At 38.8% G+C, this 15,246-nt stretch overlaps 1 protein-coding gene across 6 annotated transcripts in view; it reads left to right on the top strand.

Moving 5' to 3' along the window:
* Positions 1-15,246, top strand: part of WDFY3 (WD repeat and FYVE domain containing 3) — a 283,768-nt gene that overhangs the window by 247,333 nt on the left and 21,189 nt on the right. For all 6 annotated transcript variants that reach the window (XM_059066368.2, XM_067035987.1, XM_067035985.1 and 3 more), the window contains 8 exons: positions 967-1,021; positions 1,283-1,402; positions 3,462-3,579; positions 4,640-4,746; positions 6,223-6,376; positions 11,645-11,736; positions 11,961-12,173; positions 14,776-14,923. In XM_059066368.2, coding sequence (XP_058922351.1) covers positions 967-1,021; positions 1,283-1,402; positions 3,462-3,579; positions 4,640-4,746; positions 6,223-6,376; positions 11,645-11,736; positions 11,961-12,173; positions 14,776-14,923 — 1,007 coding nt within the window. The remainder of the gene's footprint in view (positions 1-966; positions 1,022-1,282; positions 1,403-3,461; positions 3,580-4,639; positions 4,747-6,222; positions 6,377-11,644; positions 11,737-11,960; positions 12,174-14,775; positions 14,924-15,246) is intronic.

Below are 15,246 nucleotides of genomic sequence, written 5' to 3'. Positions count from 1 at the left end.
GCTATTTCATTGTTCTTACTACTGTCTGTGCTGAGTTGTCAGTTCTTGAAGAACTGTTGAAAAATCAAAGGCAAGAAGCAGAAATTCGTTCCCAACTTTAATCTTCTTTTCAATTGTTCCCTTTCCTACAAAGTTGAGGAATGATCATACCTCTTTTTCCAGGGAGTGTACCCTATACATTCATTTTGCCTGAAGGGAAGAATTTATCTGGAAGTGAAATGTGGTATCAGTGCCTTTGACCTAGATATGTTTATGAGCTAAGGTTTACAAATCTCTTAATTTCCTTTCAGACAATAAAATATATAGTTAAGTGCTTTCCTACTGGTTCAGTGATCAACTCACAATCTTCAGATCTATAATTATCAATATTATAACCTTAAGGTTTTATAGCATTCTAGAAAAACTGCTATAGAAAAAATTCTATAATTTTCTGAACAGCAATGACTTTTCTGTCATAAAATATTTATATTTTCATTCACCTTTTTCAACCCCTCTTTTAGGAAATGTACTGTGCACCTACTATGTACAAAATATTGTATACTCTTACAGTTATTCCAATTTAATGTCTTTAGATCAGCTTATATAGAAATTATTGCAAAGGTTAGAAAGTTGAACTAGATCAATGTTTTTCAAACTCATTTTCTATAACCCACGGTAAAAAATACTACATTGCATCCCAACTCACACAAACTTAGTTACAAATACTATGATAATATTCACAGAAAATATTTTTCCTTCCTGTATGTAGTGCCTTCCAATGTTCTCTATTTTCTTCAATTTGATTCTGTTACTTCATAATTCAAAATGCTGATCACAACCCCCTAAACTGATTTCATGACCCACTAATAGGTTGTCCTCCATAGTTTGAAAAATTCGTGGACCATTGACTTAAAATTTTCAGCTTTGTAATTTTTACACAGATTTTTTAAGTTATGTTGCCTACAATTTATTATTTATCATTTTTAGATCTGGGTTGCTTAGCACTCTGGTTGGAGAGAAGTCTGTGACTCAGAGATGGGAGGTAAGTTCAATGAAAATGTAAGCTTCCTTCATAATTTGTAGCTAGAAGGTATAAGTCATACAGTTAAAAGTACTTTATTAATTTATAAAATATATACCGTAGAAAAAAAGTTTTGTTTTTGTTTTTAGGGGAAAAAAATGCTTTATTGTTCTGAAATCTGCAAGAAACTGTCCTTTACCTCATTTTGCATATAAATTTTTCAAATTGAATGTAGTGGAAATAATTGATTGCTTTAAAATGAAACGATTTATCTTTCCCAAGAGAGGTGAAATCAGCAACTTTCAGTATTTGATGCACTTGAACACTTTGGCTGGCAGATCATATAATGACCTCATGCAGTATCCTGTCTTCCCCTGGATCCTTGCAGATTACGACTCAGAGGTAAATTTCAAATCATTTTGTGAAAGTGGAACACATTCTCGAAAGTAATTAAAAGATAAGATACTGCAGTGGCTCAAATGATTTATATGCTTTAAGTTTTCAATGGGGCACTTACTCCCAAGATGAGAAGAGCTTTAGCTTAGATTTGTACAAAATTTGGATACTTGATGAACTTCTTGGATTCATGATATCTATTAAATTTCCTAAAGTGCTAATAAATTTGTATCCACTGGAGGATGTCACTATCCTCTACATTGCAGCCAGCAGGAACAAATCTAATTGAGTCATTCCTCAGTTTTAAATTATTGCATAAATCATCATCACAATTTGGAGAGAATTTTTTTTTTGCGTTACGTGGGCCTCTCACTGTTGTGGCCTCTCCCATTGCGGAGCACAGGCTCCGGACACACAGGCTCAGCGGCCATGCCTCATGGGCCCAGCCACTCTGCTACATGTGGGATCTTCCCAGACCGGGGCACGAACCCGTGTCCCCTGCATCGGCAAGCTGACTCTCAACCACTGCGCCACCAGGGAAGCCCTGGAGAGAATTTTTAAACCTCGGTATAGCACCCTTCACAAAGTAGCTGATACGTAGATATCCCTCCCGTGCTTCAAGGACCACTGTCCTGGGCTGCCCCGTTCTTTCTCAGCAGCTCTGCCTGTGCTGCTCTCCCCGCCTGCACTTCTCCCCGTGCCAGTGCACATCTTCTCTCCCGCTGACAGGTTCCTCTGGCTAGCTGTAGTTCATCCTGCAGGACACACTCCAGTTAACCTCCGGGGAGCCTTCTGTCCTTTCTCTCCTCTTCCTCTGTTCCCACACTGCCTTGTAGCTGTATCATGCTGCTTTCTTTTACAGCATGTTGTAATCATGATTTTTGTCTGACCGTACTCAACTGTGAGGTCCTTAAAAACAAAGACTATCTTACATAGCTCTTAAGTCCCAACGTCTAAAGCAGGGGTCCCCAACCCCCATGATCTGATGCCTGATGATCTGAGGTGAAGCTGATGTAATAATAATAGAAATAAAGTGCACAATAAATGTAATGCACTTTGAATCATCCCCAAACCATCCTCCCACCCCCCGGGCCTTGGAAAAATTGTCTTCCATGAAAATGGTCCCTGGTGCCAAAAAAGATGGGGACCGCTGCTCTAGAGCAATGCCCGGTACTTAGTAAATACTTTAATCTTTGTTGAAATAACCAAAAAAAGTATAAATGCGGTATTTTGCATGTAGATTTTCAGAGGACAAATACTAACTTGACTTATATTGGTAAATGTGGATCAGTTTCTCCTGTCAAGACTTTTAAAATATAAGTTGGCAAAATTGGTGGGCCATGATGCCCTATAAAAAGGACACAAATTACATATCCCATGGGTATGTACTTCAAATTTCTACTTTTAAAACCCTCAGGAGGTAAATTTTGGTTTCCTTTTAAATACATGAATTAGGTCAGCTAGAAATGAGCTTTTAAAATAATCTCCGGTAGACTGAAAGAATCCATCTCATTTGGAAGTCACTTGATCTGGTATGATGTTGTCTTTTGGAGGTGAACAAATTACTGAGTGCTCTAGTTTATTTCACTTCCCTTTCACCTCTAGGAAGAAAATGCTCAGAAGTGAAGTTGGAGTGAAATGGGGGAGAGGGGAAGAGAACAAAAAGGAGATTTGATCCTCCAGTTATGTGGGTGACAGAGGATAAAGATGAATTGGAGCTTTTGTGTCCACAGTCTCCTGCTGTGCCCTTGCCAAGACCGTGAAGGGTTTTCCCTCTTATTGCTCATCTCCAAACCTGGATCCTGAGTGCCTTACTCTGTGAACACTTAATTTCCAAAACAGTTGTCTTCAAGCCGAACCAATTAACAAACTGCCGTGTGCCTGTCCGTAAAATATGGAAAACCAGTAGGTGCATGGCATTGTCTTGGAGTCCATTTCTGCTGGTGTGACCCCATAGAAGATACTAGCACATTTACAGATCATCATTGCTATAGCCATTGTATCTACATTGGTGAGAATAGAGGATGTATAGTAATTTGGAATTGGGTTTCGTTTTGTATTTTAGGAGGTAGATCTTACTAATCCCAAGACATTTAGAAACCTGGCTAAGCCAATGGGAGCACAGACAGATGAACGATTAGCTCAGTATAAGAAGCGATATAAAGACTGGGAAGATCCTAATGGTAAGTAACTTTTCTTGTCATGGGACTTTGTACCCAAGTTTCAAAAGTAAGCCATTATTTAGTGGTCTAACGCCCTTCCATCTTTCCCCAGATTGCTTATATATCATTATATCTATATATGTTGCATATGAACACTTATACACAACTATCAGAGTAGAAGAATGAGGTTTTGCATGCCAACTGATGTCCATGCTTAGAAGGCATTTTTTAGGTAGCTTGTTCAGGTACTGGCAGAAAGCAAAGTATGTCTGCTTTGTCTAGGGTAGAAATTTCCCATCATAATATGCCATTATCTCTAATCATGTTTAGGCCAGAAACTAAACTTTCCTTTATTGACTCTTAATTTTTTAATTGAAGTATAATTGATTTACAGTGTTTCAGGTGTACAGCAAAGTGATTCAGTCATTCAGTTTTTTCAGATTGTTTTCCATTATAGGTTCTTTTAATTTTATTGAGGCACTTTTTAGAACCCTTTTGCATTAAAAAATTATAGTTGACTTCCTTCTAAAATACTACAGTTTACCTACTTATTTTTTTTATGTTTAATGTTTATCATCTATCCCCTTCAAACAGGCAAAACAAACAAAAGAGAAAAAAACTAAGCCTAACTATATTCCCTGTGTGGAATCCTTTCTTTTTCCTGCAAGGAGAATATGTAATAAAAATTGTGTAATTTTCGAAGACAACAATTTAGAGAAATTTATACTGTTGCAAAGCCAGAACCTAATAAAAAAAGTCGCTGTATGTCAATATCTTGCTTTAGTCAAAGATGGTTTGCTATTAAGGATTACCTGTTACAGTTAGCCTCAAAACATGAATTGCTAGATGTGCTCAGTTCGGGCGAAAGGCACAGAATTATACTAAACTGGATAACTGCCAAATATATAAGTGAGAGGTTGCAGTGTCATCATAAAGTTTTCAAGCTGCAAATGCCAGTGCTAATTGCACTTAGTGTCACAGTTATCACATACGTTAGCATTTTCAAGTCTATTGATGAATGCCAATTTTATTTTTCATATTACTCTTTCATTTTCAATTATGCTTTAATTTTCTTGGCAAGGAGAAACTCCAGCCTACCACTATGGGACCCACTATTCATCTGCAATGATTGTGGCTTCGTACCTAGTAAGGATGGAGCCCTTCACACAGATATTCCTAAGGCTACAGGTAAAACTCTTAAGTTTAGAACTTTTGAATTTTATTCAAGCCTTTTATTTAAGATTGTTGCTTTTTTCTTTAATGTTGTTATCTTGCCTGACAAGAAGCCCTGTGAAGTTTTTAGTCACAAAAGTAGTCAAAACGTAGTGAAAGTGGAATTTCACTGGACCAAAATTGATAAATAAACTAGAATTTGTTTACACTAAAAAAGTGCCAGGGTCCTTTAGTCAAATAAGCAAGTAGCATATGCTTTCCAGCCAGGTGTATGGAATTCAGCCTTAACTGGTTGAATTCAACAAACATTTAAAAAAGAGTAATGCTGTCTAGCTCGTTTGCTGTCTTCTGTATTATAATTGCCTTTCTCCACATTCTCTTTCATTTATTCAGCAAATATTTATTGAATACTTACTGTATTCCAGGCACTGGTCTAGGTGCTTAGAGATATCAGTGAATAAAGACAAAAGTCCTGCCTTGTGGAATTTATATATTTGAGTTGAGGGAGACAGACAAATATAATAAGTATATTGTAAAATGTTTTAGAATGTGATAAGTGCTATCAGAAAAATGTAGATCAGGGAAATGGAATGGGAAGTACGGGAATGGGAGGTGGAGGAGGACATGATGGTCAGAGTAGGTCTCCTTGAAAAGGTGATCTGAACAGAAACTTGAAGTAGATGAGGGAGTTACTGGTGCAGATATCTGGAGAAAGTATGTTCCAGGCAGAGAGAACGGCCTGTGAGGGGCCCTGAGTCAGGCATATCCCTGAGATGCTTGAGGAACAGCAAGGAAGCCAGTATGTCTAGAGCAGAGTGACTGCAGGGGAAAGCAATAGGGGATGAGGCCAGAGAGGTAACAGGGGCCACATGGTGGTAGGCCTTGGTGGCCATTGTATGGACTTCAGCATTTTCACACAGTGAACTTCACTGTAAGGACAAACACACTGTGTTCACTCAAACACAGCACAGGGAGTTTGATTGAGGAAGGGAGTGGTGTCATCTGTGAGGCTGTGTAAGCAAAAGAAATCCCTTTTCTATTTAAATTTGTTTTATCAATCTATAACTTTTTGATCACCTTCTGAGTTCTCCACTTAATTCTCATTGGTGTGAGAACCTGAATGTCATGTTAATTTATAAAATTAGTCAAATACATATATAAACTGAATATTTCCAATTATCAAATAGAGGAACTCCTCTATTTCCTTATAGTCTTGCCCTCTCTAAAAACTTATCTTTTTTTTAAATGAAAGTCTTTGTACTTGGATTTCACTTTGATACAGAACAAGAGCACCCTTGGTAAGGAGTACCCTGAAAAGAATTAGATTAATTTTCTTTCTGTGATCATTTAAAATTTTGTGTATTTAACATAGGATGATGGAAATTGAATTGTCACCAAACATATTTACTTGGGTTTCAAGCCCTTGAGCTTGGAAGCTGTGAGGTGGGAGTGGTTCTCTAACAGAAAGGTGCCTTCTCGTTCTGCCCACAGGGAGGCCACTTTGACCTGGCTGACCGGATGTTTCACAGTGTACGCGAGGCCTGGTATTCAGCATCAAAGCACAACATGGCAGATGTGAAGGAACTTATCCCAGAATTTTTTTACTTACCAGAATTCCTGTTCAATTCCAACAACTTTGATCTAGGTATGTAGCACTATGGCACTATCTTAGGATCGTTAGCCAGGAAAAGACCAACAGAAATAAGTCAGTTTTCTGACGATTGTCTGTAGTACACACTGACAGGAAAAGATTTTGTTTCCAGACCAAACTTGGATCCACTCACCCAACATGCAGCAAAGCCAATCTACTGACACTGGGTCGGTCATGGTGAAGGGAAAGGACAGCACTTATTGCAGGGCCAAGCAAAGAGAATGGGCAGCTCATGCTGAAAAGGCCTGAACTCCCCAGTGATGGCTTTCAGAGGAGGGTTTTTAAAGAGTGTGAGCAAGAGGGTCACATGATATGCATTCAGCTTGTGCACAAGTCTACGATTGGTTGACGGTGAGGGTGACAGGGTGATGTTTCGGGAATATCAGCCATCAACCTTCTGGTTCCAACTGGTCTGGGGTCTGTGTGCTGGTGGCCAGCATGTAGTTAACTGTCCACCTGGTGGGGGTTTTAGTATCTGCAAAACAGCTCAAGGACATGGCTCAGGATATTGTCTGTAGCCCTTGAGGAGGAACTAAAGGTCCTTGACTTTGCTTTATGGCTAAACTAATATTATTTTGTCTTGCTTGAGTGTTTTCCTTTGTTTCTGCATTTTCTTACTTCTCTGATTAAATTTACTCTTTGGAACTTGGGGTAGGCCTAGGAGGCTAAAGCTTTTCTGCAAACAAGCGGCAGGGGACATATTGGGGGGGCAGGGGAGTATTGTTCTTGGGAAGGCCTTGCAGGTTCCTGCTTGGTTTCTATTTCCTTGTGAGTTTAGCTGCTGCTAATTACAACTGGGTGTATGAGAGTAAATATAACAAAGGAAATAGATTTATGCCCCCAAATAAGCTGTTTCAAACCTATAGTTTTGGGAAAATTTAAGAATTAACAGATTACATCTAATGGTCAGAATATCATCATTTATTTCAGTGAAAACAAAGGTGAGGTGAAATTTTGTTTGAAAATTAATATGATTGAAACTCACAGCCAAGAGTGGCATATCCATATTTTTCATGTATTGTTTAAATCTTTTGTATTGCCTGAGGCATTCTCAGCTTACATACTAATAAAATTTAAAGTTAGAATTTCAGAATAACTTTAGGTAAATCCCTTTCTTCATCCTGTTAGGGTACTATTTTCTAGAAAAACAGAACCAAATCAACACTTATAAAAAGGAGAGAAATTTCCTCGCTACTCTGCTCTCTTTATATTGTCCAGCAGTTTCAGGAAGTAGATTTGACTTTGGCTACAGTTTCTTGGAACACAGTTTCCTGATCTGTGTTTCTGAATATTTTATGACATATCAAAATTCCGTTGTTTCACTTTAGAATATTAGGGCCAGATATTGTTCTGTTTTCATACTTTCTTCATGCCTTGTATCAGACTGTATTTAAGAGTTCAACATATAAACCATTACTATACTACCTCATAAAATTCATTAATGGAAAATTCAGGGAATATTCATATCCAATATATTTGAGTGGTTTTTCTTTGTAATATAATTTTTATTTATTTAATTGTTCATCAGCAGCTTGAACCTTGTGAAATTGTAGCTCTAGGTGCAAAATAGGAAAGGCAGTAAGACTCTCAATAGCCCCAGCAAAAGGCCTGAAATTGAGTCTCATTACCTCTGACTGGGCCTGGAGCTCACCCTTGAGCAACTAAAGACAACAAATTCTAGCACTTAGAGTCGGAGGGAGTGGCAGTTCCTCAAAGAAATAGAGTAGATGGTGAACGGGGTGGCGGGGGGTGGGGGGGGGGGTGGGGGGGGGGGACGACAACAAATGTGTGCACAGCATTTGAATATGAATGCACGTTTTAGTGTTTTATTATGTTCACTTATAATTCACCTTTGGAGAATGCTACTTTCTTCCCTAGGGACACCACTTTCAAAGAGACAGACTTGGAGAGGTGCAGAAAGAAAGAGATACCCCCAATATTCCAGAAACACTCAGTCCGTTATAATAATCTATGTCGCAGAAATGTTCTAGCCAGACTACTTACAAACCCAACCAAATCATCTATTTTTAAATAAGTAAATAAAAGAAAGGTCATGCTCACCTTCATAACAAATCATCTTCCCTCCTTGAAATCACACACATATAAAAACACTATTTGCATGAAAGAGCTAAAGCTATAAAGCTCTTAAAAGAAAACATAGGGGTAAATCCTCATGATCTTGGATTTGGATCAACAGCATAAGCAAAAGCAACAAAAAAAGATAAATTGGACTTTATCAAAATTTAAAACTTCTGCACCCAAGGGCATTATGAAGAAAACCTACAGAATGTGAGAAAATATTTGCAAATGATGTCTTATAAGGGTCTAGTATTCAGAATATAAAGAACTCTTACAACTTAACAGCAATAGGATAAGCAACCCAGTTAAAGGGGGCAAAAGACCTGAATAGACATTTCTCCAAAGAAGTTATACAAATGGCCAATAAGCATACGAAAAGGTCATTCATTTGTCATTAAGGAAATGCAAGTCAAAACCACAGTGAGATACCACTTCACATTCACTAGGGTGGCTGTGATGAAAAAAAAAGCACACAAAACAGAAGATGACAAAGGCTAGTGAAGATATGGAGAAAGTAGAACCTTCGTATGTTTCTGGTCAGAATGTAAAATGGTTCGGGCACTGTGGGAAGCAGTTTGGTAGGAAATGTTGAATTGCCGTATGACCAAGCAATTCCACTCCAAGAACTGTCCAAAAGAACTGAAAACAGGGACTTAAACAAAGACCTGTACATGCACGTTCATTGCAGCATTATTCACAATAGCCAGATGGTAGAAACAGCCCACATACCTATCAATGGATAAACAAATTGTGGAATATACATATAATGGAATATTATTCAGCCATAAAATGGTATGAAATAATGATAAATGCTACAACATGGATGAACCTCAAAAATATTGCACCAAGTGAAAGAAGCCAGACACAAAAGGTCACATAATATATGATTTCCACTTACATGGAATGTCCAGAATAGGTAAGTCTAGAGAGACAGAATACAGATTGGTGGTTACCAGGGGATGGGAGTAGGGGTGGGGAGGAATGGGGAACAACTGTTTGATTCGTTTAAGATTTCTTTTTGAGGTGATGAAAATGTTTTAGGACTAGATAGAAGAGGTAGTTGCACAATATTGTGAATGTACGAAATGCCACTGAATTGTTCACTTTAAAATGGTTGATTTTATGTTATGTGAATTTTACCTCAATATAAAGAAAATCAAACAAAACACTGTTGGTCTCTCCACCCAGAAAAGATGGTGAATGATATAAAAGAAAGAGCACTTAGGGCTTCCCTGGTGGCGCAGTGGTTGGGAATCCGCCTGCCGATGCAGGGGACACGGGTTTGTGCCCCGGTCCGGGAAGGTCCCACGTGCCGTGGAGCGGCTGGGCCCGTGAGCCATGGCCGCTGAGCCTGTGCGTCCAGAGCCTGTGCTCCGCAAAGGGAGAGGCCACGGCAGTGAGAGGCCTGCGTACCGCAAAAAAAAAAAAAAAAAAAAGAAAGAGCACTTAGGTTTTTTCCCCTGGCTCTGGAGCAATTAGGTTTTTTTGGCTGGTCTTATCTTTGTACCCTTGGATATACATGGAGGGGAACTGCAGAGTAGCAGAATCAGACCAAGACTTTTCTACAGACTGTTCCCTTTAAATGACATTTTAAAATTATAGATAGTGCTGGTAAAATAAAATTATATCACACAGTATTTAGGGATTTTGAGCAAAATTTTGAAAAGTAGATTATATCTCAAGTAGCCTGGGGATTATTACTTGCTTCTTTTTATCAAAAAAATTATTACTTCTTATTAGGCCTAGAGGGCATTTCAGGGAAGATGGGGTAAGGGCCTGAGGGGGGGGGGGGCTGTAATAACTTGATTGTTTTATTTTTTCCTTAAGTTATATGGTAATTTTTCCAACTAAGTCAAGACATTCCTTTAAACAATAAACTGATTTTTGTATCTCTCACTTATATCACCTTGTAAAGCCATCAAATTTCAATGATGAAAACAAGATTATTTCTAAAGGAAATATTTTTACTGGCCCTTACTTGGAAACTGCCTTTTGTGTTCTAAAATGTGAACAATTGTACTTCCCTATGAAAATTTATAATTCAGCTTTTTATCTAACCAACTGCCATTAAGCTAATGAGTAAACATTATTTATAGAGTCATTTTTTACAGTGACTGTCTGATTTGTGCCTAGGAAGACTCTGTAAGCTAAAGTTAACTTTCTGATGTTATTTCGAAAAGAAGAAAAAAACCTATTTCCTCAGATGCCAGTTCCATTTAATGTGTTTTGTTGTCAATAGATTTCATAGCAAGCTGTTTCTTTAATATTTTAGAGATTATCTGGCTATGACTTAAAATAACAGTTTACATGGAATAAATATTACTTGGTTATAAATTATTAAAATGCCCCCTCCGTAGCCACATAGTCTTCCCAAAATTTTTTTTCTGTTAAATGATACAACAGCCAAAGGTTATATTGTTTCAGATTTTATTTTATTTTTTTATGAGAATCCTTACAGCAAAATACATGTGGATTCTACAGAGCTCTCTGAAGAATTTAAGAATCAGAAATATAAGTGAACACATCTATTGCAAGTATTTCTAGGAGCCTGTGGTACTTTTATTTTCTCTTAAGCCAAGAGAGCATCCAGACTGAAAATGGCTAAGGAGTTAGATATCCTTTCAATAACCTCTTCCATGTGAATGGCAGACCAGACAGGAAATTCAGTACTAGGTAACTGCTATTGACTCACCAAGCTTAAAGCATTTCTGGAAAAGCCTAAATGAACAGTTTTTGAGAAATTGCTAATGGTCTTACAAATGAGTGGTCTTAAGGGACTTAAACTGATTTGAGCAGTTTTTCCAAACTCAGAACAGTAGACCCATAAAATGTTTCATTCCTGTCATCAATTAAGTTTCAGAAATGTTGTATCTAATGTCCTTCCTAGAGAAGAGTAGTGCCTCCAAGGAGTCTTGCAGGAAAGAAACATGTTTAAGCTTGCATAACTCAGCATTTCCTGAAGTCATTTGACAGCGGGAGCCCCTCAGTTTTGCTAACACTCAGTAAATTTCTCTGAGGGAGTGCTCGGAGGAGTACTGGGGAAATACCAGAGTAGATGTCTCTGAGGGTCCTTTCTGTGGTAAAATTTTACAGTCCTGGTAATGAAACTAACCCACTATTTCTCTGTTACTTTACTATTTTTCTCATTCTTTTATTTTCTTCTTACTGTATCCAATTACACAGGTTGTAAACAAAATGGCACCAAGCTTGGAGATGTTATCCTTCCACCCTGGGCAAAAGGGGACCCACGAGAATTCATTCGAGTGCACCGTGAGGTAATGGCAGTATGCTCTGCAGTTGAACTGAGATCTCACTGGGTCACTGACCACAGTACAAAGAGAGGACCTTGAGCAATGTATCCCGCATGTGTTTAAGTTACTAATGTTGTTCGTATGAATTTTAGCTATTCTGGTTCCTGTAGACCACTGGCGAATTCTTTTACTTTCTAAGGAAGTAATAAAAGCCAGCCGGCGACTGAACCTGTGTTTTGAAATTACAGGCTTTGGAATGTGACTATGTGAGTGCCCATCTGCATGAGTGGATTGACTTAATCTTCGGCTATAAACAGCAAGGTCCTGCTGCAGTAGAAGCTGTAAACGTCTTCCATCATCTTTTTTACGAGGGTCAAGTGGATATCTACAACATAAATGACCCACTAAAGGAGACAGCCACCATAGGGTTCATTAATAACTTTGGTCAGATCCCTAAACAGGTATGGATGTTTTTTCCTTATCATTGATATTTTCTGTTACATTTTATTAAGCTCTGTAATGTTTCTCTAGATGGTAGATGACCATATAATAATTAAGTTTAGACTGAGTTTTTAATTAAGAACCATAAATATCACCCAATAGTTTCAGTAGGTTCCTAGATTATTACTTTCTCCTCCCTTTTACAGTCTAGATAAACAGAAATTTTGCTGGTCAAAGAGCAATTTTCCTTGCAGACTAGTGCTTTCCTGTACCCACACAATTCCTGGCAGGAAGATGGGAAGAGCATGGTCAGGGAAGCAGATGTGGCCTTGGAGGCCACAGGATACACAGAGATGGGGTTTCATCCCACGGCCAGTAAAAAACCAATGCTGACTTTAAGCATTGTCATATAAAGTCATATTTAGACTTTAAAGATCCCTCTGGTCACAATCTTGCACATGCACATACTGTAGGGGAGCCAAATGAGGAGCAGGAAGCTCTCATAGTGGTTCAGGGAACGGACAGATAGCGGTGGTTCAGATTCAATTATTGGTGTAGGTCTGACAGGTGCTCGGGTGTGAGAGTGCACACCATGATAATGCCTAGGCCCGGCCCTGCACCAGCTGCTCCAACCACTATCTGGAACCTGGCGAGGAAGACCCAGACCCTCTCAGCACCCAGATGCTGTAGATCTCTCACCTTCGGCAATGAGCGAGCCTCTATTAAGGGAGTTTGTCCCTTCCTCCATCCTCATTGTCTCAGGCACACCAGGAGGGCAGGGTGCACCAGAAGAAACTTCAGCACAGTGGAGAAGGCTAGCTTTGCCGCCCGTTCAGAACACCACCTTTTTCCTAGTGCCCTGGCCTCTGCGTTTTGGCCCTGGCTATCCTTCTTTGTTCCTGCTTCAGACATCGCTCCTGGAATCCCATTTTTTAGGTTAACCAACTTTGAGGTTTCTGGGGTTGACAGCTGGGAACACAGAACAATGGCAAGTCTTTGTTCGTGGAAAAGCCGTGATAGCGGGACACCCTGTAACTGCACCACTTACAGTGTAATCTGACTCCTCAGTGCAGGAACCATGTTTACTTTTTTTTTTTTTTCCATACGTGGGCCTCGCACTGTCATGGCCTCTCCCGTTGCGGAGCACAGGCTCCGGACACGCAGGCTCAGCGGCCATGGCTCACGGGCCCAGCCGCGGATCTTCCCGGACCAGGGCACGAACCCGTGTCCCCTGCATCGGCAGGCGGACTCTCAACCACTGCGCCACCAGAGAAGCCCACCGTGTTTACTTTTAAAGTGAAATGCTTGTTGATAAACTCTAATCATAGCAGAAGAAACTTAGCCATTTTTTGAGGGTTACAAGTGTGGGAACCGTGTTTCATACCTTCTGGGAAACAAATACTCTGAACAAAAAAATCTAGACACATGCACTGTTGCAGGATTTTTGTTCCACTTTTGAGTTTAAGAGGCAAATAGTCTGGGAGATAGAAGAGTTTGGATACTAACGTATTTCTAGGACATTCCAGGAACTAATAGAGAGTACTTCCAAGTGTAACCATCCTAGAAACACCTAAGCTTTGTGATCACCATATTGATATATCCTTATATATGCTAGCCTGGCCTGCTCTGTCCTCAGGTCCTTGTAAAGTTCTTCAGTAAATGTTCTTTCATGAACATGCTTTAAAGTATGTGGGTCTTTTTGTAGAACTTCAGAGTCTTATCTCACTATTAGCATTTATGAGAAATAACAGAACCCTGATCCTAAGCCCTGTATGTATATAAAATGGGAATTATATGTTTAAAGTTTTGTGAGCCTAAAATGTATTTCTTTCTCTATACAACATTTTTTCTATTTTTTCTCCCAGAAATCCAGAATGTCAAATTCACAGAGTGTGATGGTGTTGTAGTCATCTTAAATCTCATTTCATCTAAGGTTTTACAGATATCTTCTTCAAATATCAGTTGTCCATCAAAAAAGAGTCTGCCTATTTTGATGATCTGTAGTATTTTAAGAACAGTCATCTTAAATGTATATTAAGACTTTTCAATTCTTTAGGAATACTGAACAGAAATGCCAAAGATCTTCTTTTCTTTTTTTCCTTTACAACATTGCAAAGTAAAAAGAAGACAACAATGCTCACAGTGTCAGCAAATTAGTAGCACCTAAATGATACAGAAATGATGTCACATACAGAAAGCCCGTGTTGGAGCCAGAAGTAACCCAGTTAGAGAGAATGGCTGCCTGCCCTCAGTGGCACAGAATGGTATCGTGCTCTAAGAAATCAGTTAATTTTTAAACATCGCTGGAAAATAGTTGTCAACCTACTGTCATTTGAGGAGATGAATTTCCTTTTGAAAAATTCTCATGAGCTCAGTGTAGCATAGAGCATGCTGGTAACCCAAGCTTTTGTGTAGGAGTCCTGTCCCCACTGACTGCGGCATGAGGTCTGTGGCAACCTTCTGAGCCTTTTAAAATTTCTTTCATCAAGTGTCAAATGTGATAATGTGATACCTAATGGTTGTTGTGACGCTTAAGTGAAATAACAACAAAATACCTGGCATATAAAAGGGCTTAATAAATGTTAGCTTTGGTATAAAATGTGTCATCTTCTCTCATACCAGTTATTTAAAAAACCTCATCCACCGAAGCGAGTCAGGAGTCGACTCAACGGAGACAATGCAGGGATCTTGGTCCCACCAGGATCTACCAGTGACAAGATCTTTTTTCATCATCTAGACAACTTGAGGCCTTCTCTAACACCTGTAAAAGGTAAAATGACAGGAAATAAGCTTTTGATTCATGATTCTGTGGGATTATTTAATAATCCTAGTTTAGCAATAATAAATTTGCTTCTCAACAATAGCATAATTTGTAATAAGTGGTAAATCACCAAATACTTGTTAGATTCTCCTTTTCCTTTTCTGTTTTCTTCTTTGGGCCTATTGGATTTTGCATCAAAAAGAACCCAACAAGTTTCTCCTCTCTGCTAGGACAGTGAAAACTCTAATATACCAAACCTTATAGTTCAACTTTATATTCTACATGTAGAAAAACTTCTGTCATCTTCATTTACACACGTTCCACCAATTTAG

The sequence above is a fragment of the Kogia breviceps genome, chromosome 6 (assembly GCF_026419965.1).
Source record: "Kogia breviceps isolate mKogBre1 chromosome 6, mKogBre1 haplotype 1, whole genome shotgun sequence".
NCBI lineage: Eukaryota > Metazoa > Chordata > Mammalia > Artiodactyla > Physeteridae > Kogia > Kogia breviceps.
Note: the sequence above shows the minus strand (reverse complement) of the source record. Positions and strands in the feature narration are given on the sequence as shown.